General features: G+C 40.6%; 2 protein-coding genes across 2 annotated transcripts in view; one reads left to right on the top strand and one right to left on the bottom strand.

Moving 5' to 3' along the window:
* Nucleotides 1–6,270, top strand: part of CAMK1G (calcium/calmodulin dependent protein kinase IG) — a 48,783-nt gene extending 42,513 nt beyond the window's left edge. The window contains exons 11-13 of the mRNA XM_020780655.3: nucleotides 491–915; nucleotides 4,097–4,223; nucleotides 5,324–6,270. Of these exons, the coding sequence (XP_020636314.2) occupies nucleotides 491–915; nucleotides 4,097–4,184 (513 nt within the window). The 3' untranslated portion in view covers nucleotides 4,185–4,223; nucleotides 5,324–6,270. The remainder of the gene's footprint in view (nucleotides 1–490; nucleotides 916–4,096; nucleotides 4,224–5,323) is intronic.
* Nucleotides 6,271–6,344: 74 nt separating this feature from the next.
* Nucleotides 6,345–27,658, bottom strand: part of LAMB3 (laminin subunit beta 3) — a 63,948-nt gene continuing 42,634 nt past the window's right edge. The window contains exons 14-23 of the mRNA XM_072997207.2: nucleotides 26,894–27,266; nucleotides 24,481–24,641; nucleotides 21,235–21,443; nucleotides 18,967–19,170; nucleotides 18,051–18,195; nucleotides 13,076–13,283; nucleotides 10,356–10,497; nucleotides 8,921–9,097; nucleotides 8,149–8,302; nucleotides 6,345–6,569 (exon numbers count right to left, since the gene is read on the bottom strand). Of these exons, the coding sequence (XP_072853308.2) occupies nucleotides 6,430–6,569; nucleotides 8,149–8,302; nucleotides 8,921–9,097; nucleotides 10,356–10,497; nucleotides 13,076–13,283; nucleotides 18,051–18,195; nucleotides 18,967–19,170; nucleotides 21,235–21,443; nucleotides 24,481–24,641; nucleotides 26,894–27,266 (1,913 nt within the window). The 3' untranslated portion in view covers nucleotides 6,345–6,429. The remainder of the gene's footprint in view (nucleotides 6,570–8,148; nucleotides 8,303–8,920; nucleotides 9,098–10,355; nucleotides 10,498–13,075; nucleotides 13,284–18,050; nucleotides 18,196–18,966; nucleotides 19,171–21,234; nucleotides 21,444–24,480; nucleotides 24,642–26,893; nucleotides 27,267–27,658) is intronic.

The raw sequence follows: 27,658 nt of genomic DNA, 5'->3' as shown, positions 1-27,658 counted from the left end.
TGTGATTTCCCTTACATAAGGGTAAATTGCCAGTAGATTTCTGGGCCAAATCCCTTAATTATGGCAGAATTGTTATGCTAATTTTGCCTATAATAAAGAAATAGAAAATAAATTGCATTCATTTTGGAAGTGTGCTAGGCTCTTATGAGTTCTGGATAATTTATATAGCTAGAGTAAAAATCTCACTGCAGACAGTTTGCCTTACTTGCAGATAAGTATGTCTAAGATTGCACATGTGTTCTGAAATCTTTCCTATTGTTTCCATTTTTTTCCATTGGATTATCTCTGACATCAACCTATCAGGTTCAATCACAGAAACAGCTTCTAGTTTATGTGTTGATTTTTGCCTGTAATGAAGGGGGAGAAGATCCATAAACCTGGTTTTCTCCCAAGTTGAATTGTCCCCATGTAGAATGGCATCTGAACAGATTCAATGCTCATCCATCTCTTAGACCAGTCTCACAGAATCTGTTCTTCTCTTGTTTATTAGCAAGCCTTCAATGCTGCAGCCGTTGTTCATCACATGAAGAAACTCCACATGAATTGCCACAACACAGATCTGACCACCAAAAGCAGTCTTCCGTTCATTCAGGTGCAGAATGCCTCAAGGCCAGCTACTCCGTCAGTTACCAGCCAGGAACAGCAAAATCAAAATGCAAAGAGGTTGATTCCTGTGTTGCCCTACCAGAATACTCCAGAACTTTCCAATCAACAGGACAAGATGCTTGACAGCCAGCATGTGGATCATCTCACTATTACATCCCTCTCTGTTGCCACCACCATAGCCATGGAGGACAGCCAGACCTCTCCCAACAGACCTTCAGTGGACAACAGTGCAGCATGTGGGACACATGAGAAAGTGAAGACAGGCTTTTGCTCAGAGTCAGTACTCCTCAAAAGAGGTGCCAAGTCGCAGTAGGTATCCATTCCACCAGGTGAAATTGTTGAATTAGAAATCCTAATTGCTACATACAATATATTAGAGCCTTCCCTAAGTAGGGTTGCTTGAGTCAAACTGCTATGTGGGGTGGCTGCTGTGGGTTTTTCGGGCTCTTTGGCCGTGTTCTGAAGGTTGTTCTTCCTAATGTTTCGCCAGTGTCTGTGGCTGGCATCTTCAGAGGACAGCACTCTGTGCTCTGGTCATTCGTGAATACATTGCTGTGTGGGTCTTCACTACCAATGATCTTCTGGTAGCATAGACACTGGCTGTGTTTTCTGGGGACAGCAGGAGTTTGGACAAATACCTCTGGAGAAGGGTGGTCAATAATGTTATTGTGTCTTAATCACAGAAAAAGATGAGAGTTCTGCTAATCAGGGCAAGGTAGTGATTTTCATGTCCTTATATATCTTGAAATCCATGAGCTTGTTGTTGAAGGGTACCAAAGTCACTCACTAGACAAATACAGAAATAAACACAAAAAAATAAATGAACTCTATTATTATTATTATTATTATTATTATTATTATTATTATTATTATTATTATTATTATTATTATTATTATTATTATTATTATTATTATTATTATTATTATTATTATTATTATTATTAATAATAATAATAATAATAATAATAATAATAATAATAATAATAATAATAATAATAATAATAATAATAATAATAATAATAATAATAATAATAATAATAATAATAATAATAAAAGTACAAAACCAGCAGCAAAATAGGCACAAAGAAGTATTGTGGGGCTAATGTTTGGGTTAAAATGTGTGGAGAAGCCTTGGCTCTACAGATGTTAAACTACAACAATACCCATCATCCCTAACCATTGGCCATGCTGGATCAAGTTGGTAGAAACTAGAACTGTAGTGCTGTAAGTGCCACTGCCTGTCTAAGTTTTGGGGTGGTGGACAACCCCTTCCCTGCATAGGTATCCATTGTCTACAGCGTAGCAGGTTGAGGAAACTCCAACTTTACTGAAAGGGAGATAACATTTACAGACCTAGTTTCGTCACCAGCAACCTCCTCCCTACAAGTCCTGTCTTCATGGGACTGACTTCCCTGCACTGCTCCCTGAGCAACATCAGTCTCCTCACAGTCCCCAGTTAACTTCACTGAATATAAACCATGGAGTGACCGAAAGTCCCTGCCCCAGTCTGTGCCCCTTGGCTCCCTTCAGGGAAGGTTTGTAACCTATCCCAGATGCTCACCTGGATGCTGAGTCACCTCTGCCTGCAGACATTATGGGTACTCCCCTTGGCACTGGTGCTGTCATCTCTAGCGCCTCTTCAGCATAGGAGTCAGCATCTGAATGGACCGTGGTGGAGATAGGGAACCTTGCTGACTGCGGTTTGAACACTTCAGCCAAGATCTTCGGGGTTTTGGAGTGGTGTTGGATTCTTGCTGTCCCTTTAGGTAGCCAAGGCTCCATTAGGATCTCAGTCCAGGGGTCCTTCTTGAGGACATACACAAAGAGGCCAAGAAGGAGGGCATCAGCACAGTGTTGAGCTAATTCCTTTCCTTGCTGAGTCTCCCACCTCTGTTTCTGCAGACCCTGGTTCAATCCATGAGCCTCCTCCACCACCTCTAGCTTTACAGTTTCCATCTACACACACAACCTGCCCCCTCCTCCTGTCCCAGGTGTGTGCATCATTAACCCCCACAACTGGAGTAACCCCCTCAAAATTACATACAGTACTTAGTTTCCTATTTTGATCAGAAATGACCTATTATAGATCCCTCACAGCTCCAGTCTAATCACTCTGATTATGAAATATCTTTTTTCATATATCAGAAATAAGACAGATTCCTCTTCTCTGCCCTCCCCTAGGGAACAGCACATTCTTCCACTGAATTCATATGAAAAAAGTAACAGAAGCAGCTGGAACCAGTTATAACTGGGAGAGACTTAGGTTCAAACTATATATTAAAAAGGAATCAGTTGATTAACCTGTTTTTTCTCCTGTAATGGGATTTTGTCAGAAATATGTGCCTCAGCCAACAGCTTCACAAATTAAAATTGTGTTAACTTTCTCATGAATAATTACAAAATAAAGCCAGCTAAATGCAAGACGTAAAGGTAAGGAAAATCCTTTGCCATGACAAATAGGCATCTTTTATCACTTGAAGGGAAACCTCTTCTAAGGAGATGCTAAATTTTCTTGTCTTATTTTGCCATCTGATAGGATTAGGCTGAAGGATCAGAAGGCCAAATGGAGCTCTTGGAATATCTTTAGGAGAGAAAGTGCCTCTGATACCATTTCTTGAGTGGTCGTAACTGACTAGATAGGCGGGATATAAATTCAATAAATAAAAAAATAAAAATTGATGGAATGACTGTATAAAATTTCAGAAACACCCTATACTTAATTCCAATGGTTTAAATATCCAGTGTGCTCTCAGTGGACATTGATTCCACTGTGCCTCCTAGACCAGGGTTGGACTCAATGATCCATAGGGTCCCTTCTGCCTCTGCAGCTCTACAACAGTGATGATGACAGTGGACTGTTAAATCTGACCATTATATTGCAGATGGGACACAAAAATGTCACAGATTTGAAAATACATTGCATGAGACATTCAAATGTGTTTGTACTAATAGATGACCTGCCTCACATACGTGTGTGTGTGTGTGTGTGTGTGTGTGTGTGTGTGTGTGTGTGTGTGTGTGTGTGTGTGTGTGTGTGTGTGTGTGTGTGTGTGAGAGAGAGAGAGAGAGAGAGAGAGAGAGAGAGAGAGGGAGAGGGAGAGAGAGAGAGAGAGAGAGAGAGAATAGTATAGATGTATAGATGTCATGGCTATATATATGTACACTTAAAGATAGTACAGTTGTCAGCAATCTGTGGCCCTTCAGGTTTTCATAGAATCAGAATGATCAGGACTGTGAAACTGAAAAGGATCCAAAGGGTCACTAAGTGGATGAAAACGCAAGAAAACTGAGTTCAGATTCCCACTTGCCCAATCAATGTTGGCAGTGAGCAAGGATGATGTGAGTTATCATCCATTTAGAAAATCATAGATTCATAGAAAATCATAGATTCCTGACCTCTGTTTTAATAAATAAATGTTGATTCTTTTTCCTGCTCACTTAAGAAATTAACTCTTCTGTTTTGTTCTCTGTATCCTCTTCTAAATATTAGTCACTGCAAATCAGAAGTCCTTGTTCCAGTGAAGAGTAGTCACTCATATTTTGGTGGTGGGCAAACAGGAGTTTGTTTGGTAATGTGATCAGAAAAACAGCCATGAGCCACACTCACTCTTTTACAGGTAAGTGTGTCAACATCCAGATGTTATAGAAAACCTTCCATTAGGCCGGAGGGTTCTAGGGGTGCGTGTGTGTGTTTGTGTAATGCCTATACTGTATACGGTGGCATTATATATCTCTCCCTTATATATATATAATGGAGATATATCTAATGCCACCGCATATACAGTATAGGCATTACACACACACACACACACACACACACACACACACACACACACGACACACACACACAGACACACACACGCACGCACACCTAGAAACCTCCAGCAGGGTTGCCATAAGTCAGAATGGACTTGATGGCACATTGTTGTTGTTACTGTTGTTGCTTTTAAGTACTAAGTGTTAAATAAACCAAACTTCACCATATAAATTCATAGATCTCAAAACACTTAAGCCTACTTAATTCTGTACTGGATTGTAGCCTATTTGCCTGCTTCCTTAATGCTCATGGCCAGAATGTGACTGAATATCTTTGGTGGCAAACTGCCACTTGTTAAGAAGTCTGCACTTCTATTTCTTGTTATCCACCAAGTCGTATGACTAGAGTGTGATGAGAAATGCAAGTGGCAACTTTGTCACTAGCACCTATTCACCAATGAGATTTATGCCATTGGAGTTATGCCAGGTCTTATGGTGGCAGCTCCAAGGGAAGTCAGTAATGTTCAACAGTGAACAAGTTGTAGGGAACTGGCACATCCTGCAGTGGTGCCTTGGAGTGGGCAGCTGTTGGAGGAGGTGGAGGTGGGAAGAGCATGCTGAAAAAGGTGAGTAGGTAGTCACACTGGGAAGCCAGGGAGGGAAGCGCATCTCATCTGAGGAATGGGCAAGTGTGCAGGGAGGTGGGAGGGGGAGTGCACCATGTGCACTAAACACTGAGCATGGCAACAGTTTGGGCTGGACCTCTGAATTGAGGTTCGTGCCCATCTCTAAAGGTCAATGGTACTGGATTATAGTCATAAATAATCCAAAACATTCAGAGCGCTTAGGGTTTCCTGCAGTTACTCCACAGTGCTTTTAAAAACACAAAGAAAGAATTAATTTGAAAATTATTTTCCCATTAGACTTGCTCCCACTTAATAAGATGGCCCTTCTGTTTCAGAAGGGCTGTTGAATTATTCTCTTCAAAGCTTCGAAGTCAAACATCAATTGTGCAAGAAGAGAGGACGGCCACTCAGGAGATCCGCTCGCCCGAAATACATTCTCCGATGGCAGTGGCCGCTGACTGAAGCACTGCACGTTCACTGGCCTGACAAATCTTACGATGCAAATATCTTCAAATGTGAGAAGGGCCATTCGTACAAACAGGGAAACATTTTTACTGAAGAGTGACACCTGCTTACATTTTCAGTATATGCCCTTAAATAATGCTGTATCTTCTTTGATGTTGGTTGGGGGGGAGGGCAAGTGCATGCTGCGTAGCCATAACAATTCAGTATAGTAACAGAACCATGCTTTGGTGTGTAAGTGGAGGGGAGTATGTTGTTTTTGTTTCATTGTGAGCCCTTTTGGTTGAAGAGGAGAAAGCATCCCATGTTTCTTCATTTGTGTCACTTGCATTTATGATACGAGAGCAACCTGCCAGACATGCACCAGTGCCATTTATCTCACTGCAGCTTGCATGCGGCTTCTGCATTGCTTCCTACATGTAGAGGGGGCCCTTCTCTTGATGAAATTAATTTCTGCTTCCAAGCCAGTAATTGTATAATACACTATGTGCTTAATAAAGTGGATTGGTTTCTAAGTGCCTGCCAGTTATTGACAATTATGGAAGCACCTGGTAATTCACATTGCAGGACCTGGAAACCAACACCAATGGTGACTATATTTCCTTTGAATTGATTGTAGAGTGTCACAGTAAAGCAGATGGTATCTAATGATACAACATGTCCTGCAGTAGGCAACGAAATCTAAAGTATGTACTACTCTTATTTTTAAAAAACATTATTTGTTTAGGCTTGTTTGCTTTTCTTGCTCTCTTTAAACCCAGCTTTAATCTTGTTCCTCATTGGACAGAACCTTGCAAAATAAACGCATACTCTTTAAAAAGCAGCTGCAAGAACCGTTTACTACCATAAGGAGATTCTAGGTACTTTAAGGATTGTGGAAGGTTAACACACAAATGGCTGATAAAATTGTTTTATTTAGAAAGAGGCAATTCTGCACATTAGGGGGAAAGCATCAACCAGATGACAAGAATAAATCATTCTAATCTGTACAGGTGGCATAATATGAAACTCGGCGGGTAATATAATCACGAATTGTTTCCACTTTCTTCTCTAGGCCTGCCAGCTTGGCTGATTCCAGGATGAGTGCATCATTACTTGTTTGGAGCTCTGTTTCTATAGCTGAAAAATGACAGAGTAATGGGTTAGATGCAAGAAAATCTTTGTTTCTCTAGCTTTTCTGCTCACTTTAGAAGCACATATGCTAAAAATGAAACCCTCCAGCATTACACAGGCTATCAACCAGTCCCTCTGTCTTGCCTTTCTCATTCCTGTTTGTCCAGAGGGCAAGAGATTATTTAATTCCCTGTTAATTTTATAATGTGTATTCTGTTATGGAGTGTGTCTGTCAACTTAGTCAATCATGGATGTGTTTAACATCTGGAGACCACTGGTTAGCTATTGTGCACAGATGTTTGTGCACATACTCAGCATATTTTAAAACCCAAGAATACCCTGTGATCCCTGAAGAAGAAAATGAATATTCATGCAAAAAGCAGGAGCAAAACAAGCTAATGAAAATTCCTGGTGCAGAACAATAATTAGTCCCTGTTTGCTGAAGCTAATTTAGTGATGGATGTCTGCATGGGTCTACTACACCACATACCCTACAGGAAGTATTTTCTGCCTGTCCACTATACCAGCTAGAAGCAGCCTTGTTCAGCTTCCCTAAATCCCTGGCAGGGTCTGAACTCAATTGCTGCTCCTTTATGCAGCATCCTTAATCAATCTAGCGTTTCTGTCCGATAAAGCATCCGGTCCTTCTGATGGGGCCAAATGAGTTTTGACATTGACGTCAGCCGAGACTGGCAATAGATGCCCCTCGTGCTTTGCATGAGAAATTGCCTCCTGGCTTGTTTAATAATATCAACATTCCTTACAGCTTTCAGCAAACTGCGAGCAGGAGTACCCACCCGGGGGCGGCCCACTGCCAACTCTCTGGCACAGAGAGAGGCACCTTCAATGAAAGGCATTCGTTAGAAGTGCAGCTTTATCAATGGAAGCAGCACCAACTCCCCTTGACAATAAAAAAAAAAATCTCTGGCTTTGGGCCAGTCAGTTATTCACACTGCACCTGCCACAGGGGCCAAGCCACTTAGTTTACATGCTGGCTGCTTCCCAAGACATATTGTGCAAAGGCATTAGGTTTGAAAGCTTCACACTGAAGTATCCAAATGAAGCAGAAAAAAAACTTGGCACTTAGCTTAGCAACTGGTTGTTAGGAAGGGAGCCCGTGAGTGGCTGGATAGCACACAGTGTTTATACTCTCTCAGCATGGATGCACCATTAAAAGAACAAACTAAGATGCAGAGGCTCTATGAATCCTTCAACTTCTCAGTCAAACCTTGGAAAGGAATCAGCAGGGGTTATATCTCTGCTGTACAGATGTGCATAGGCTCCACTTGGTAACGTAAACTCTTTTGCATTTCAGACCACACTTCTTACAGCCCCAAGAATGCTTTCCATATCTGGCACCAACGCAGGGAACATAACCAGGAACATTCTCCCTTTACACTAAGCACCAAGAACATTGCCCCTGAACCAATCAAGATTTCATTTCTAGAATCTTGATTTTTATTTGGAAGGAGCCTTTTTAATAGACTTTACAAATCCACAATCCTGTTTGGCATGGCAGTACAGGGAGGATAAAGGTTTTGAGATCAGCTGTAAATATGGGAACTCATGTCCATGTTCTCTTTACCTCCCATTTTGGATGCTGTACTCAAGGCTTCCTTAAACAATGTGTTGGCTTCCTCTTGGGCATTTTGGATCCGAGCCCTTTGCTCTCCCAGAAATGGCTGTTGCTTCATCCGCTTCTTCAGTTCTGCATATTTTTGTTTCACCTGTTCAAATCCCTGGATGGGTGGTGGGGAATGATGAAGTGGGTGGTTAATAATCTACCCATCACACTCATAACATAGAACTCATATTACCAAAATCTCAAGCGTTCAGATTTTCTGCCATCTACATGGAACAGAGATTATATAGTTCCTTGTGTCAGATGTTATCTTGCATTAATGGAGGTACCATGTATATCCATTTAAGATTACCTATAAAACTGGTTTTCCACCCTGAACATAAAACTGTCAGTGTCAGATCACCTCAGTCCTTTTTCTGCATATTCCTTCTCATTGTTATTCATCACAGTTTATTCTCAGGAAACCAGCCTTTGTGTCACACTCTGCTTTTCTTCTCCCATGCAGTTTAAGGATGCAACTAAATGGAGTTTGACAAGCCAGACAAGCAGTATAAAGATGGTCTATGCAGCCTGTACAGACCCAGGTCACTGTCAAGAGTAATGGCTGAGACAGGAACATCTGCCAAGAAGTATTGACCAGGCCTGTTGTCATTCAAGGGCACAAGCGCAGCCATGTTAGATGAGAGCAGAAGTCTATCTAGCTAAATATTGTGTTTACAAAGCTATTGTGGGCTTTGCTGGTTTTGTTTGTTTCTCAAAGCACTGATTTTCATACCTGTTGAGCATTCATAGCTTGATTACTAGCTTCTGATGCTCTCTGCTCAGCATCAACAGCCATCAGCCGGTTCTGGTTGGCTTTGTTCTGCAACAGGCGAAGTCTCTCAGAGAAACCATCCAGATGATCAGTGATCTCCCTCACACTCTTCTTAGCTGGACCAAGGACAGTTTGAATCTGAATGTCCCAAAGGATAAATAATTTGGCAATTTAATAAAAGAAAATCATATTCAAAAATATTACAAGGAACCCAATCTGCAGTTCGATGATGAGTGCATAAAATTTGGATTCTCCAAAATAATGACCAAATCAGTTTGCCTGGAGAAGTGTGGTGATTATGTGCAGATGTACTCTGACAAAATTCCACAATATGGCTGTATTATGTGTTATAAAACAACAGAAGGCAGTTAGTGGAAGGGAGATTGTGTAAGTGATTTCAATGATCACTCAAAAGAAACAGAATTTTGGAAATGCACCTTTTCAAATTTCATTGTGGACATGAATTCTGCTTTCCACTGAGATGAACGTCAACCAGTCATAGTCAAATGAACTGGAACTTTTGCCTTATCTGGAATAGCACTTAGTTGCCTTCAGAATAACAATAGGAACAAAAGGTTGTCCTGGAAGAAATACAACCCAAGAAGGCAGGCTCATAAGGCATCTACACTGTAGCAGAAAGTGTACAGATCATGAAAAGAACTAAGCCTCACCCTTTATTGTAATGAATTAATACTATCATGATAAAATTATGTGGCATAGATTCAAAGAGAATGCAAGGACATCAGTGAAAGTACAAACAGAAAAAACAAAAACAAAACATCTTTGCATCAGTTTTTCCTTAACAAGTTTCAACTTTTGTAACAATGGAGATATAGCTTAGCAAACCATCTTAGAATACAAGTTAAGAAATAGAAGCCCTTCTCTCTAAACTTTTTTATACACCTTGAGTAAAAACTTGAAAGAATCATCATGCACCTTAGTCTGTAAGGAGAAAGCTGTGTTTGGCACAACCTTTTGTGGACTGCAGTTCACTTCCTCAGATGGCAGTCTACAAATGCTTAGGCCAAACCAGACTTGTTCATCTTAAGGTGCTACCAGATTTTTTTGTTTTTTGCTGCAGAATACCACAACATAGCACAACTACTCCTCTAGAAACATCTTGAAGTCTGCAAGTCTTCACAAAATTGTCTTGTCCATCTTGTACCCACTGACTAATCATACTGACAAATCAAATAATCATGCATTAAGCCCACAAAGAGCTTGCTAAACTTCTCACTTATGATTGCCTACTTTGAAATGGCAGTGTCGAGCATACAGCAGAACAATCACAACACATGATTGTGGACAGCAGTTTACCTGGAGGATTGGATGTTTTGCAGGTCTGCTTTTAAGTAGGAGCTCATATAAGGGGTTCAATGCCAGAAATTTACTTTACCTCATCAAGGCGGCTTTGAACAAATTGGAGAGAATAACCAGAGCCACGGATAGTGTCTTCAGCCTCTTGCAGTGCTGTGTTTGCTTGTCTCAAATTGTCCACCACATCTTCTACATTACTCTCAATAGCATTGGCTCGGTTCCTGGGAAACCATTATACAAAAGAACAGGTATTATGCAAGTGAAAAGCATCCTCCTATCCATACTGTATAAACGAAGAGGAAAGACAAATAGTCTGAACTTTCTAAAAAGTGGGAAAGTGCCAACAAAAGTATATAGTACTCTTTGAAAAACTTTTTTAAAATTAATAAAGCAAGGATAACGTGTTGAATGGCCTCAAAGCACCATAAGAAGAAAAGTTTTTAATTTCACCTCTTCAGTAGCTAATGGGTGTTCACAGCAAAGTTCAAAGAGATCTCATCTCTTTGTGCTACTGGGATGAGAGCAGGGATATTAGACAATTTTGTTCGGTCTCCCTTTTTGAAGCAAACCAATTTAATCCACACTTCCATGCTAAGATGCTCATAGGAACACAGGGATCTTTCAAATTCTATGTTCCTCCAAATGTTGTGCTGCAATTTTCTTTTTAAAAATGTGTATATTAGGGAAAGTTGTGTGCAGAAATGCAGACATCCTGGAAAAATGAGTAGAACATGAATATTTAGGAAAAAATGAAAAAAATGGATATAAATTTTGTGTAAATTAAAATGTGCAGAAATCATGCAGGATATTGGTTAAATATATGCAGAGCCGGATATAATCTAATTTGTTCAACCCCAGGAGATAGATAGCAATGCAAGATAGAGGTTACAATATTACATTTGTGAAATAGGAAGTCTTTAAGTTACATCTCAGTTCAGCTATAAAATTTCTCTGGGTACACTTAAGCAAACTACGCAAAACTGATCTCTGACTGGGATACAAGATCTACAGAAAACCCACCCACACAGATCGGTACCTACACAAAAACTCCAACCATCATCCACAGCAAAAAAGAGGCATAATCAAAACACTGGTAGACTGCGCAAATCGGAACAGTGAAGCTCAGTTTCTCAGCACTGAACTCAACCATCTGAATTGGGCCCTACGGGCAAATGGCTACTCCAAAAATGAAATCACAAGAGCCATCAAACCAAGAAAACAACACCAAATTGAAGAAGAAAAACAGTCACCCACAAATAAAGTATTTCTGCCATACATCAAAGAGGTCACGGACCGCATGGGGAAACTTTTGAAAAAAACACAATCTACAAACACTATTCAAGCCCACCATAAAAATACAACAAATGTTAGGGTCAGCAAAGGACAGAAGGGACCCCCTCACCACTGCAGTTGTGGACAGGTATATATTGGAACCACAAAACGAAGCATCCACACCAGAATCAAAGAACATGAGAGACACTGCAGACTAAAACAACCAGAAAAATCTGCAGTAGCCGAACATGCCCTAAAACAAGTGGAACATGAAATTCTATTTCAAAATACTGAAATACTGGACAACACCAGCAATCATTATGTCAGACTGCACAGGGAAGCCATTGAAATCAAGAAGCACCAAAATAACTTCAACAAAAAAGAGGAAAGTTTGAAACTCAACAAAACTTGGCTCCCAGCTCTGAAAAATACAGTGTGCGAAAGGTCAATGAACTCTACCCAGCCACAAGGACCAGGGATCACTACACACAAAAGATCAGCTAATGACAACCATTAATCACAGTGACAAATAATCTCTTCTCTTTAGCACAACAATACACCCACAACAAGACACACTAATCACCCATCTCCTGAATAGGATAAAAGCCTATCTCACAGCCATAAATACTCCACTCCCAAGCAAACTACACCAGAGCAGAGAGTGCTGTCCTCTGAAGATGCCCACCACAAAGACTGGCAAAATGTTAGGAAGAACAACCTTCAGAACATGGCCAAGAGCCCTAAAAATCCACAACAATCACAAGCTACTATTCCTTACTCAGTTTTTATGAACCCACCCACTTCTGTGGACAAAGGTGTAAAATAAATCAAATAAATAAAATGGTGACAGTAATACTGTCCTACTGTATATAGATATTACTTAAAAACTAAAGTATGCAAAGTGTTTCAGACACTTACTAGAATATTACTAAAACATTTTCTGTTGTTGATGCTGCTGCTGCTGCTGTCACTACCACCACCACCACCACCACCACTGATGAGAGGAGTACAGTCTGAAGAACTATCCATACCTGGCACTAGCAACAATGGAGCTTTATCCCTGTGGAAATTCCCCCAAGCTGCTATAGTTTTGTTATAAGAGGTGGGGGTTGGGGGGATCAACTTCATGGTTCTTCTTATCTGGTTATTGCATAGCCAGAAAGGAGGGAGAAGGACCCAGTGGAAGGAATCTGTTTAGTTCTTGTATGCAACTATTTATTGACATAGGATAGGAAGATAGGCTTGCATCCTACTACAATAAATTTGAATAGAGCACATGAAAACATTGCACCACTGGGTAGAATGCATTATGGTTTTAAAAATATTAATGTACCAGATTTTTGAATGTCAAGTGCATAGAAAATCAAAGAAGACAGACAGCCTTATTCTAGTGGAAAGCCAAGCCAGTAGGAAAGAGGGAGAGTTTCTGAATACCATAGATAAGCCCTAGCCAAATATCACTGGAGCTATGGATCATTCCCTTGACTCTCCTTTCATGATCGAAAGCTACACAAATCACTGTTTTACCTGGCTTCTTCGGCTTCTTGCTGAAGCTGTTTGGCCCTAGCAATGTCCTCAGCAGTTTGGGCAATGATGTTCTCAGGGCACTGCAGCTTGGCAGCTAGTTTCTGAATCTCAGCCATCTTTCTGAGGATCACAGCAGAGTCCGTAGGGAGATTAAGGGAGAGGACGTAATCGCTGACCTGCTGGATGGTAGCAGCATCGGTATCTGGATCTGGAAAAATTATAAAGGAAAGGAGAATCCAGATCAAGTGAAATTGTGACCTAAATACAACTTGGAGGTTCAACTAGACTAAGCTCATCATATTATCTGTTGAACAGTAAGTCTACACATAAATATCATTGCTTTGCTGGATCTATTCCACTTGGAAACAGCAACTGGATTTAGACCTTTACCTTTCATTCAGACAATTATGTTTTAAAATGTTATACACAGTCTTTCAAATTATTCAGAAGTGTACTTTAAATCTTGAAAGATGATGCTGTTAAGGTGCTACATTCAATATGCCAGCAAGTTTGGAAAACTCAACAGTGGCCAGAGGATTGGAAAAGATCAGTCTACATCCCAATCCCAAAGAAAGGCAGTGCCAAAGAATGCTCCAACTACCGTACAATTGCACTCATTTCACACGCTAGCAAGGTTATGCTCAAAATCCTACAAGGTAGGCTTCAGCAGTATGTGGACCGAGAACTCCCAGAAGTACAAGCTGGATTCCGAAGAGGCAGAGGAACTCGAGACCAAATTGCTAACTTGCGCTGGATTATGGAGAAAGCCAGAGAGTTCCAGAAAAATATCTACTTCTGCTTCATTGACTATGCGAAAGCCTTTGACTGTGTGGACCACAGCAAACTATGGCAAGTTCTTAAAGAAATGGGAGTGCCTGACCACTTTATCTGTCTCCTGAGAAACCTATATGTGGGACAGGAAGCAACAGTTAGAACTGGTCATGGAACAACTGAGTGGTTCAAAATTGGGAAAGGAGTACGGCAAGGCTGTATATTGTCCCCCTGCTTATTTAACTTATATGCAGAATACATCATGCGGAAGGCTGGACTGGAAGAAACCCAAGCCGGAATTAAGATTGCCGGAAGAAATATCAACAACCTCCGATATGCAGATGATACCACTCTGATGGCAGAAAGTGAGGAGGAATTAAAGAACCTTGTAATGAGAGTGAAAGAGGAGAGTGCAAAAAACGGTCTGAAACTCAACATCAAAAAAACTAAGATCATGGCCACTGGTCCCATCACCTCCTGGGAAATAGAAGGGGAAGATATGGAGGCAGTGTCAAATTTTATCTTCCTGGGCTCCATGATCACTGCAGATGGAGACAGCAGCCCTGAAATTAAAAGGCGCCTTCTTCTTGGGAGGAAAGCGATGACAAATCTTGACAGCATCTTGAAAAGCAGAGACATCACCTTGCCAACAAAAGTCCGAATAGTCAAAGCTATGGTTTTTCCTGTCATGATGTATGGAAGTGAGAGCTGGACCATAAAGAAAGCAGACTGCCGAAGAATTGATGCCTTTGAATTGTGGTGCTGGAGGAGGCTCTTGAGAATCCCCTGGACTGCAAGAAGAACAAACCTATCAGTTCTAAAGGAAATCAAACCTGAATGCTCACTTGAAGGACAGATCCTGAAGCTGAGGCTCCAGTACTTTGGCCATCTCATGAGAAGAAAAGAGTCCTTGGAAAAAACCTTGATGTTAGGAAGGTGTGATGGCAAGAGGAGAAGGGGACGACCGAGGATGAGATGGCTGGACAGTGTCTGCGAAGCAACCAACATGAACCTGACACAACTCCGGGAGGCAGTAGAAGACAGGAGGGCCTGGCGTGCTCTGGTCCATGGGGTCACGAAGAGTCGGACACGACTAAACGACTAAACACACGTACTTTAAAGCTTAGCAGATTAAGGCAAACAAATGAGATGGCTCACCCAGGTCTATAGTATTAAAAAAAGCACAATAAATCTTGAGGCATATACAAACACAGAGTCAGGCTGGAAATATGTGCTGTCAGCAGTGCTTCTGATCTTCATTCTACTTGCAGACAGCAGGAGGTCACTTATCCATTACTTTTTGCACCTGACATCTCCTATAGTTCTGAACCTTTCAGAATACATCTTCCCATCGAAGACATCCAAACATTTTTGATATTTTCCCCTAGAAACCTGTCATTTCACACCATGCCTGCTTGTCAGTACACCTTGCTAGGTATGACAGGACATATTCCTTACCTCAGGCAGAACACTCAAGGAAGCAGAAATAATTTTTTTTAAAAAAAGTTTTTTAAACGGGGAAGCTATTAAATATAGGCTTCACCCAAAAGACAAACAACTCTGACAAAACAAAAGTAAGATGATGATAATGAAATAGGAAAAGAATAAATTTCTGGAGCATATTTCCATGCTGTGAGACATCAAGAACAAGCTTAGTATTTTAAAAAATAAAGTTTCAGTTCACCAGAAACAGAAAACCAATCAGGAAGATGTCTGGACCATTAAATGACAAAATTATCAGATGATTAGTGTAGGAGGATGAGAAGTTCGCAGATGTGGTTTGGCTATTCAAAATCCTGCGTCGCCTTATGGAACAAGTAAGGGAAAAAACTGTGCCACAGAGCTCTGTTATCACCATGGCATGTGTCACCTCAGCTATCACAACGTTCACAGAATGTGGTACAAGTAAGGCTATGCCAAGTACTCACAATCTTTTCTCATCCTCTGAGCTTTTTACATTTTCCTCATGTCTTCACCACCACCACTACCACCTTATTTTCTCCTAGCAACGTGTCATTTCACAGCGTGGCTGCTTGTCAGTATACCTTGTTGCAGAGCTGGTCAGGACTCCCACCTGCACAGACACTTCCCAGCTTCGTGCAAAAATGAGGCACTGGGTTTTTTTAAAGATTTTTTTTTGGGGGGGGAGGAAAAAGTCTAATTTTCTTTTCTTTTCTTTTTGTACCTCCACAGGAAACTGCTCAAGTCTCTTCAGCTGAATGCCCTCACTGATTAATCTTGATTAGGAAATAATGCTGCTTATGCAGGAATGATAACAATCCTGCCCACCTTGGCATTTCTTTCAGAAATATTAATCACAAGACTTCAAAAGAAATCCCATGAGTTTCCCAGGAATTTCTTTTTTCATTGAGGTGGGCAAGGGTGCTGGGGTGGGTGTCATGGCCTTACTGGATGACTCCTCTGCTGAGGATGAGCCCGATCCCCCTGAACCTGATGTGGGTGAAACTGCTTAATCCTCCAGAACCTAGACCCCTAGAAGAAGGCAGAGAAGTGTCTGAGCCAAATGAGGAAGTTGGTTGAGTACCCAGCCATCAAGAATACCACAGGATAAAGGCACGAGCCTGGCCAGAATCCCCCAAGAAAATGTATTCTGCATCAAGGTAGAAGAGGCAATCCCCATTTTATTACATGATAATAACAGCGAGCTTAAAATGTGATGATCTGCACATGTTCAAATTCTTTTTTTTTTCATTTATCATGTTTACCATGTCTTTCCCCCATATTCCATATAGAATTATAACAGCTTTAAAGTGTGGTAGGGTGGAAGATAAGAGAGATGTCTACACTATGTGAAATAAGTTAAATAAAACCTGTTGCCTTCCCTAAGGAGGCCCCTGTTAAGAGTTCACCAAATTAAATTAGCTAACTAAACTATTGTCAGCATTTAGCTCCCTGCTTGAAAGTGTGTGAAGCTGTAATTTCAGAATACTGCTACAACTACATCCACCTGCATAGGAGACAAGGTTGATTCATTGTTCCTCTGAAACCGACACATGCAGGACTATTCAATCTTTTCACTACAATAAGATGTGTGTGGCCTGTAAAGGGGAAACCCCATGGTTTTTAAGCAGAACAGAGGAAGTAGCCCAGCCTATAATTTTGGGGATGAAGTTCACAGCTATTATGCATTTCAGTACCAATGCTCAAAATAAAGAGACAATTGGCAGAACACTGTGTAAGAAATTTTCATGCCCAAAAAATTAGGGAGGGAGGGACAGAGTATTGACTTACTGCTCTTTGTTGGAGCAAAAGGAATCAGACAGTAACACGTACACTTCAATAGGCACAAACTTGCTGCATGATTTTCATTTACAGTGGTGCCTCGCAAGACGAGTGCTTCGTTTAATGAAGAAATCGCATCACGACGAAGATTTTGCTATTGCAAAAGCGACCGCAAAATGATGTTTCCTATGGTTTTTTTCCGCTTTGCGATGATCAGTTACCTGCTTCACTAACCGATTATCGCAAAACGAAGATTTTCTCACAGCTGATTGGCGTTTCAAAATGGCCACCGGGTAAAAAAAATGGCCGCCCGCTGTTTTCTGGGACGGATTCCTCGCTGCACGGGCAGCAAAAATGGCCGTGCTATGGAGGATCTTCGCTGGACGGTGAGTTTCAAGCCCATAGGAACACATTAATCAGGTTTTAATGCGTTTTTATGGGTTTTTTAAAATCGCTTTACGATGTTTTCGTTCTACAGTGATTTCACTGGAATGAATTAACATCGTAATGCGAGGCACCACTGTACTGTCTTGTCTCAGAAGCACTAAAAACTGAATCACTTCTATGGACTAGACTGTGGTTTAATTTACTACACCATTTTGTTTTCTGAGATCAATAGAAGAAGCCTGGTACCCATTCGTCAAGGCACACAGCAAGATATTTTAAAATATTTAAATATGATTAATAAAAGTTGTGAAATGCTTTAATCCATCAACTCATCCTCTAAAAAATATTATTTTGGTTTTGTGTTTCTCCAGTGGAAAGCAGCATTTATTGGGGGGGGGATCTTATGTACCTTCCCCAGCCAGATGCCCTTCTAATAACCTAAACTACAGATGCCCTTATTACAAGCCAGAGGGCAGTTATATTCCAATATCTCTTGAAGGAGCTGGCCTAGGGAAGGCCAACTTAATATGAAGAAATCAGGAGAGGTGTTCCAGATATAAGCTTCAAACCTTACCTGATAGAAAGTTGCGAACTTGACGGATGAACTGTTGAGTCCGTCGGATGTCTCCCTCTATCTGGGTCCTAGTTGTGCTCATTTGGCCACTCAAGCTCCGGGTATTTGTTTGAATCTTGTTGGCAGCTATTTCTGCAGCTTTGATCTATTAATGTGCAAGCAGACTCAGTTTCTGTATGGTACATACTGCGAGTATCACACTCTTAAACCAATTACACTTGCATCTTCTAGCAATATTGTCACTCTCTCTGTTTCTTAATTAATTCATATTTTCCTTGTATTTCAGAGACAAATAATCAGTGAAAAGAGCAGTAATCAAAAATTACACAGTTACCTTCTGTGCATCAAGCCAGGGGCACTGAGAAAATTAACACTACCTGTAGAGCTTCGCATTATTCCATTTTAGCATCATAAAAACTGCTTGCAGTATGCACCTGCACAGACATGCTCTCCTTTGCTCCATACTCCATGATTCATGAGAGGTCATGTACCAGAGGTCTCATAAACTTTTGACTTTCCCAAGTACAGACATACAAATATTCACCAGGCAGATCTTTCAGATTAAAAAAATTACATGTGGAGAGACTTACTTACTTACTTACTTACTTACTTACTTACTTACTTACTTACTTACTTACTTACTTACTTACTTACTTACTTACTTACTTACTTACTTACTTTATTTATTTATTTATTTATTTATTTATTTATTTATTTATTTATTTATTTATTTATTTGATTTTTACCCCGCCCCTCTAGACAATGTCTACTCAGGGCGGCTTCCATTCAAAATAGGTGTTTGCATCTTAAAAGTCATGATAAGTTCAGAGTTCTTTCACACTTGTAAAAGTGTTCTCATTCTCCTCCTGTCTTGGAAACAAGCTAGGAGCTCCCTCTTTCCATTCTACACACATACCTTTTGTGCAGTTTCCAGAAGTCTCATATTCAAGTTGCGTATTTCTTGGGTGGTTTTCCTGGCCATTTGGATGGAGCTGCCGGAAAGTGAAATGATTCCTCTGCAACTCAGGCCAGGGCCACATTCTGTAATGTTTTGCTGGAGACACAGCTCTCCCAGACATTCCCTGGGGGTGCAAATCTCTGAACGGATACCACTACAAATCTAAACAGAGAAGTCACACGATCAGCTGAATTATGTCATTAACAGCAAAAGGAAAAAAAAGCATTCAAGCAGGTAATACGTATTTACTTAGATTGTTCCTAACCTGAATTTCATTAGATCCCAAATGTAAAAGGTAATGCAACACAAAGGACTACAGCCATTAAGTAAATATAAACAGCAGATTAAAAAAGAAAGTCATCAATTAAACACTGTAGTACAAAACATAAGAAAAAAACCTGTCAGAGCAGACCAAAATCCTACCTAATCTAGTGTCTGATTTTCCACAACAGCTGACCAGATGATTATGCAAACTTCACAAGATGTGAGGGTAATAGCAATGGGTATTCTGAATCAAATGGCCTCTGGATCTGGAGGTAACATATTGCCATCATGACAGAAAGCCACAGATACATTTAACTTCCAACAATAAGTCTAATTGCCATTCAATGTTGCTCCAGTTGACAACCATCACATAGGAGAAATTTCCAAAGGAGTAGCTATGTCAATTTGCCGCAGCAAAAATAAGGAATCTTATGGCTCCATAAAGAACAAGTTTTTAATTGCCATAAACTTTACTGGACAGTAGCCCACCTCTGAAGAAATAGGATACAGTCTGCAAAACTATAGGCCAAATAAAACCGGTTAGTCTTTGAGACATCACATAACTCCTTCTCATACAAAAGGTGATGGCTAACTTCAGCTAGCCCTGCTCCACAAGGTATAGCCCATTATGTGGGAATGCATTGTTTCTGATCAATAATGCTTCACTCCTTCCCTGCTCACCGAAAACTCCATAGTGCAAAGGAGTCATGAAAATATAAACAGTTTTGTCCTACACATGCTGCCATCTTAATAGAAAACTATCATCTCCATTCCTTATGGGGAATTGAGGCATACGTATATCAGGGCAGTTTTTTCAAAGAGCTCTGTGAATTGGAGAACTCAAGCATCATCTGGACTTAATCTCTTTTATGATGGGCAAAAAAATTCTGCTAATTCACTGGCAGATTATGATAGAACAGAAAATAATGATCAGGCTTCCAGTATCTCAAGCCAAGGTCCCCAAATATGGAGAAAGTCTCCTAATTAAAATTTTTACTGTGCATTACACTTCTAATAGCAAATGTTCCAGAATTGTTGGGCAGGTGATACAAATGTTAATATCTGAAAGCATCACACTGAAACAAAACCAAAAAAATAATTTGGAGGAAGCTTGGTATAAACATGTAACATGGGCTGCTTTCCATGCCCATAATGAGATCCCAATTCATACATCCATCCATCTCATGATTTCTATTTATAGCCCAAGTTGGCCGTATGGTGTGTGGGATGAGAATGTACTTCTGTATAGCAAATGCTTATTTACATTCATTTTGAGCTTGTAAATCCTACAGACAGAACTGGATTCCACTGCTCCTGGGATCAATGTCTCTAAATATTTTGGTGCTTTGTTCCTTCAACCATATATAATTTTGTTATATAGAGAAACATATCTCCATAAATATCCTTCAACATAACATAGTACTGGCTGAGGTGAATCTTCCCCTCCCCATCTATATTTGGGCCTGCAAACAATAACGCCCTGGACATGAATGCCCTGAGAAGTAAACAGCATTGACCCGAAGAAAGTTAGTTTCACAGGGAAGTTGTGGATCACTTCTGAGCCCTCACAGGAATGTGATCAATGTTAAGATTCATAGGAGGTGTCCAAATGAGTTTGAATGGCTGTCTGAAGGGATGAGATATTGCCTGAATTCTTCCACATCCATTTACCTTAATGTCTTTGAGAACACTGCTGTGAATGACAACAAAATGAGTGATTTTCACAGCAACAGAAGAGTCTGGCATAAGTCTCCATGGCAATAATAGAACAGGGGAAATGAAGATTAAAAGCAAGTCAGAGACTTTGGCCAAAACATATCTCTCATTAAGCCACAGCGATTCGGGTTGCAGCCATAACTAAGAACATAAAATTCAGTGGATAACAAATTATTTAGCGTTTTCAAACTGAACTGTCAGACTATGCAGCACCTCCTTTAGCAGAAAACAAGTGATAGGCTTCACCTTATTAATGACTGATGTCAAGTCTGGCGAGTGAGCCATTTCACCCAGCAGAGCCTCTAGTCCTGACCCCTGTCCCGTAAGATCACTTTCAAGCTCTTCAGCAAGTCTTCTTTTTTCCATTGACTGAGCCAGCAGTCTAGAAGATCCAGCTATGCGCAAGCTGGCATTGGAAGATGTCTGATACGCATTGCTGACAGTCTTGAATGCTCCTACGGGAACAGAGGCAAATACTGTATGAATGGCTTAGTGACTCATAATGCAGCATTTCTTACCAAACTTCTGGTGCTGATTTTTACTCTGGAAAAGAAAGAAGGACATGCTAGAGGAATGAATCACAGGGCCACCTATCAAAACACACACCACTTTTCAATAGAGGAAATTTGACAGACTTGCTTTCATTTTTGAGCTTTTTAACCTTTAAATTCTTCAAAAAGACACTAAGTAGATATTCTTCCACATTCGCATTGGACAACATGAGCAAGTGCAAATATTCCCAGCATGGAGAGGACCATGTTGTAGCCACCTGTCATACAGATGAAGACTCTCAGGGGAGGGAGGAGCTAACCCTAATTTAAACATCCAATGCCCTCAACCTCTGAAGAGAAATCTCTCACTTTTTATTCTTCCACATTCATGTTTTTTTTAAAAAAAATTCTTTCCATCTGTAATATAAAGGCAGTTGCAAATTCTGAATAAATTCTAATGAAAAGAAACTGAAATGTAATTCTTCTCCAGTCCTACTTTTCAGGTCAGGCCTCTCACTCTTTTCAATGCAACAAATGATGGAGAAAGGAGATATAGCTATCAAACTATGGACTATTTCTCTAAGCTGCATGTAGTATTTCAAGGATCTTATAGAACTTCTGCAAGCTGAGGTATGTGAGCTACCATGCCTCCTTCCACTGGGTTTCAAAAAGGAAACAATGCAGCAGAAATATCACCTGCAGACCAATCTAGATGAAATGTTGCACCATCAAGTCATATCAAATAATAAACAAAAACAAAAGAGCTACAAAAATCAAAGCCGACTCATTGCTTAAGTCTGCCATCTAGCAGAGTTCTCTTACACCTCCTATATCTTGCTGTTCAACAACAAATTTGAAATGAGGATGGTCTCGTCTTCTTTTGGCAGGGGTTTAACAACTGCTGAACAGACAGAAATCCAAGTGGAAAAACCTTTCCCATTTTTCTGTTTTCATGCCAGAGCCAAAAAAGTTGGTATTATTACCTGAAGGTCACACCAAAGTAAAAGGAACCTGGACTAAGAAGAAAGCTTTGCAAACAGAGCTACACAGACTTCTATCTGTTAGTTTTCTGCTTGTAACAAGAGCACTCATCTACAACATCTAACAGCAGCCAGGCAGGTATGATGAACAAAAATATGAGTTTTATTGGGAGTAAATACTTCTAATATTAAAAACCCGCACTTCCTTTTTAAACTGAAAAGCAAGGGAATTGAGAATATATTGTACAGGAACATGGTCACTTCCCCATGGAAGGTTAGTGAGCCTTGTGGCACAGTGGTTAAATTGTAATATTGCAGCTGAAATTCTGCTCACGGCCAGTGTTCGATACAAACAGATCTGACAGCCAGCTCAAGGCTGACTCAGTCTTTCTTCTTTCTGAGGTAAAATGAGTACCTAGCTTGCTTAGGGGAGAGGGGGCAATGTACAGCCTGTATAATTAAGAAATTGTAAACCACTTAGCATGTGCTTCAAGCACTACCAGGTGGTATATAAACGACACACTTTGCTTTAGAATTTCAAAAGAAAGCTTTGCAAAAGTAAGCAGTTTCTTTAAAAGATGCTAATTTTTTAAAGAGAAGAAAAATGGGGTTTAAGGAATCCCCAGTAAAATCTGTACTCATTCAGCACTGACTGGCACAAAGGTGGATAAATGCTCCATCTGAAAGAGTCCTAAATTAGATCTAGGGCCACCACTGCATGTCACCTGCATAGATACTTTGAGGCAAATGTGGAACAGCCAGTGACTTCTGAGGGAAACAAAATTAGATTAGTGGAATTTTCCTGGTGATGTTCTGCATCATATCTAATTAGAAGGTGAAGAGAGAAGATTAAAAACAAGATTTCCCTCTGTGGGTGACTAAATACTAATAGCTACATAAGAAAGTCTCAGAGCAGGGTGTACCAGGTCAGTGAGAAAAAGAAATAACTAGAAATCCCTAGGATGTTTGTTTGAGCTTGAGGTCTAATACGAATTCCTACTACCACATTTAAATTGCTTTCTTTGACACACAGCATTTTCACACAAAAGACTTAAATTGCTTTGAATTTTAACTTGTATTATATGGTGTCTGTTTGCTGTTAATGTAAGATTTATAAGAGAAAGAGTAACTGGAGGAGAAAACAATTGTAGGCCTAGGCAATGTAAAAAAAACATTTCAAACATCATGTGTGAACATGCTTGTTATTTGACATCTACTTGAATTAGGGTTCCTATTTTCAGTTGATACAAAGGCTTCATTGTTTCAGTTCCTGTGACCAAATAAACTATTCATTTTAATTAAGCTCTACTAAATCAAAATGAAAAAGCTTTTAGTGTCTTGAAGAAAATCCAAGCTTTAAGAGCTAAAAGAGAAGACATGGTGAAAGTGAGAGAAAAGAAAGCAAAGGACTCTGAGGGACAGAGTAACTCATGGGATTTGGTTCTTTCCATTTGAAAGATGGATTTATTATTATATTTTTATTCTGCTTTGCTTTCATATATGATAATAAAAGAATTTCTGATCCTCTGTCACGCTATTTTACTGAACACTGTTAATGTAGGTCAGAAAAGAGAAGACAACCATTTTAAAAACAAAATGTAGAGTTGCCAGCACAATGTCCGCTTTCGTATTAAAGGTGTGTGACAAAGGATAACATGGTGTTTTGTATCATTGTGGCATCAAAAATCCTCAAAGCTCAAAATAAGCAGTGAACACTGATTGCTCATTGATGCCCTGATCTTAATTTTCATTGTCTTTTAGAGGGACTTGAAATAATTAATTGGGGGGGGGGTCTATTCTTAAGACACATGTCCCTTTATACAACAATAAAACGAATGGAGACAATGTGGACCTCCAGGTGTTATGGGACTTTTCATTCCTTACTGTTTGCTATTCTGCTGACCAGAGCTGCAGTCCCAATAATTTATCAAGGGCCACATCTTTCCCATGCCTGCAGTGGAAGATTCAAACAATTATACTGTATATTAAATTATGTGGAAGGTAAAAAACAACTATTATACTTGAGAGGTCTGTGCTGCGGTTGGCTTCAAACTGAGCCTTCTTCTTTTCATACTCCACATTTATCAGAAGTAAGTTTTTCTCCAGAGTTTCCACATCTACAGACAGAGAGGACACTTCATCCACAAGGGGCAGTTCAGAGCTTAAACCTTCAATGGTTCGCCTGAAATCAATACAACAAAATGTAGTTCTAAAATTCTTTTCTCCTTCATTCTCCAGGGAATATTGCCCTTAAACCCACATGCAACATATTTTCAGTACATAAAACATTACTTCTCTGGACAGATAAGAATAATTGTTTCTTCACACAAGGCACATTGTTACTGTGGTATGTGGTATCACATGATGTGGTGATGGCCACCAACTTGGCTTGCTTTAATCAGGGATTTGTGAGCATTGCCACAAGTTCAACTTGGACGGCATGGGCACCAAGGTTATGAAGACAGTGCTGAGGACTCCAGCAGTTCTAGCCCTTCCTCTGCCCAACGGGAGGTGTTCAGGAATTTCTGCTCAGAGTTCTTCCTCCCACTTGCTTTCCACCTCTCTCAAGGATCAGAACAGGGAGTACCTCCCTCTATGCCTCTTCCTTCAAGTTACCACATTTTCCTCTAATTCACTCAAGTCCCCCTTTATTCCAGCTGCCTCCTCCCACTCCTTCTGCAAGTGCCCCTCACCATTTGGCTTCTCCACAGACAGCTATCATCCCTCTCCACTGCCTGCCAGGAGCCTGAGAGCAGAGGTTTCTCCTGGGCTCTCATGGTGCACCAGGGTAAAGATTGACAATTTGCCCAGGCTGCCAGTGGAAACCACCTCACAGGATTAAACTAATTCATAGAGGAACTGGCTACCAAAAGGAACTCATCATGATAGCTATAAATAACCACAAGAACCAGAGAGGAGAAAACGGTGAACAAAATACTTAGGAGAATGCTACAGCATTGACTTTCTGTTAGGTGCTTCCCACAGCATTTGACAGAACAGGATGTTGGGCTAGATAGGTTTTTGCTCTGATCTAATATGCCTCTTCCTATATCATGCCTTGAGATGCCTGAGTCACCATTTAACAAGGAGCTCATCTTATACCTCTGCTGGGCATGAAAAGAAGAGGAAGTGTTCAGTTCCATGTGATACCACAGTGGGATAGCTTAGTGGTTCACAAGGTTGTGTCTGCCAGGAGCTCTGTCCCCTTGCTGAGTGGTACTAGCTGGCACTCCAGAATTTATCATGCAGTGAATGAACCTGAGAGGGGTAGGTCCCTCTGCAATCCACACACACACACACACTCCAGCTTAAATCCAGGCACACCACAGTTTCTGGCCTCACTTTCAGGCCAGGCTTCCTAAATTCATAATTATTTTTACAACCTGAACTTTTTATATCAGCTCTGATGTCTGAAAATGGTGGATCATTTTTCAGTCAGTTGGTGACAGCTCAAGGCCTCAGAGGGCTTTTAAAAAACATTCAAATAGACAAGAGCATAAGAATTTCTTAAAACTGGTTTGAACCTTTTGTTACCCAAAGATTAATTGTGTAGTACCTTTAACACACAAACTGTTGTAGAGTCTTTACCTTGTTATCTCTTTGAAAAAGATTAAAGCATGTTGGTTGTTGTGGGTTTTTTGGGCTCTTTGGACATGTTCTGAAGGTTGTTCTTCCTGACGTTTCGCCAGTCTCTGTGGCCAGCATCTTCAGAAGACTGGAGTAGGAATCTGTCCATGCTGTTTGTTGGATAGTTGAGTATTTATAGCTTTGGGAACAGCTATTGTCCTTTTCAGAGATAGGGTGATGATGGTGATCAGCGTGTTTTTGTTGTGGGTGTATTGTTGTGATAAGGGGGAGAGATTATCTGTCACTGTGATAGATGGGTGTGTTTAGCTGGTCTTTTTTTGTGCAATGATCCCTGGTCCTTGTGGCTGGGTAGAGTTTGTTGACCTTTTGTAGGCTGTATTTTTTAGTGCCTGGAAGCCAGGCCTTGTTAAGTTTTAGACTTTCCTCTTCTTTGTTGAAGCTCTGTTGGTGTTTATGGATTTCAATGGCTTCTCTGTGCAATCTAACATAATGCTTGCTGGTGTTGTCCAGTACTTCAGTTGAAACGTCAGGAAGAACAACCTTCAGAACACAGCCAAAGAGCCCGAAAAACCCTCAACAACCATCAGATCCTGGCCGTGAAAGCCTTCAAGAATACATTAAAGCATATTATTAACATTCCCATTTTCCAAATGAGAAAATAGAGAATAGAGCTTTTTCTTTCACAGCTCATGAATCTATGGCTCAGGAAGGTCTAGACTACTTTCCTTCAAGTTAGGTGGAATGATTGCTTTTCAACAGCAAAACACAAACAATATGTTTCTGACTGTTTTAGAGCTGCCACCCCACTTGTTTGTGGCAGTCAAATAGAAAGAAAATCTGATTTACCTGATTGTAGCAATTGCATGCCTCACTTGATCAAGTCCCTCTTCCTTCATGAGGGGATTCTTCAGAATCTCTCGGATGTGCTGAACTTCGTTTTCAGCTTCTAAGAGATGAGCGCTGAAGCCAGAATTCACTGTTCCCATGTGGAGGTGCTGGGTAGAATTTTTCAAACTGGCCTGTCGTAAGCCAAACCTATGGAGCTCTTCATCATAAACCTGGAAGCAGGGGTGGCATGCCTCACAGCGGTGGTGCTTGTCACAATAGCCCCGCTGGCACTGGTCACAGTGGGATCCTGTAAAGCCAGGATGGCAAAGGCACCTTCCTGTCTGCTTGTCACACCCCATCTCCACTGTGCCTTGAAAATTGCAGTCACAAGCTGTTTAGAGGGGAAGATAAGCAATAATCCATAAAGATAGTGCCCCCATCTCCATCAACTTTACCCACAAATGCATGGCACCCTGCTGAACTGTTGAATTGCTGCAGTATAATGTGGTATAACGTCCAGCAAGTGGGAAGACACACTGCCTCTCCTTCCTTGAACCTACCAGGAGCTGCAAACCACCACTAGCAAGAACCAGGTGCTGGGGGGGGGAGCCAAATGTTCATGTTGAAACCAGGTCTAGGTGCTTTGTTTTAAAAGCAAGAACCTGCCTTTTCCTCCTGCCTTTCACAATGGCAGACATTGCAATGGAGCCCATAAAAATGGGGCCGAACCAGTTTGACTATACTGCACAGTGACGAAACCATGTCTTTCTGTCAAAATTATCT

Source organism: Pogona vitticeps, chromosome 4, assembly GCF_051106095.1.
Source record: "Pogona vitticeps strain Pit_001003342236 chromosome 4, PviZW2.1, whole genome shotgun sequence".
Taxonomy (NCBI): domain Eukaryota; kingdom Metazoa; phylum Chordata; class Lepidosauria; order Squamata; family Agamidae; genus Pogona; species Pogona vitticeps.
This window is presented reverse-complemented; position numbering and strand designations above follow the sequence as displayed.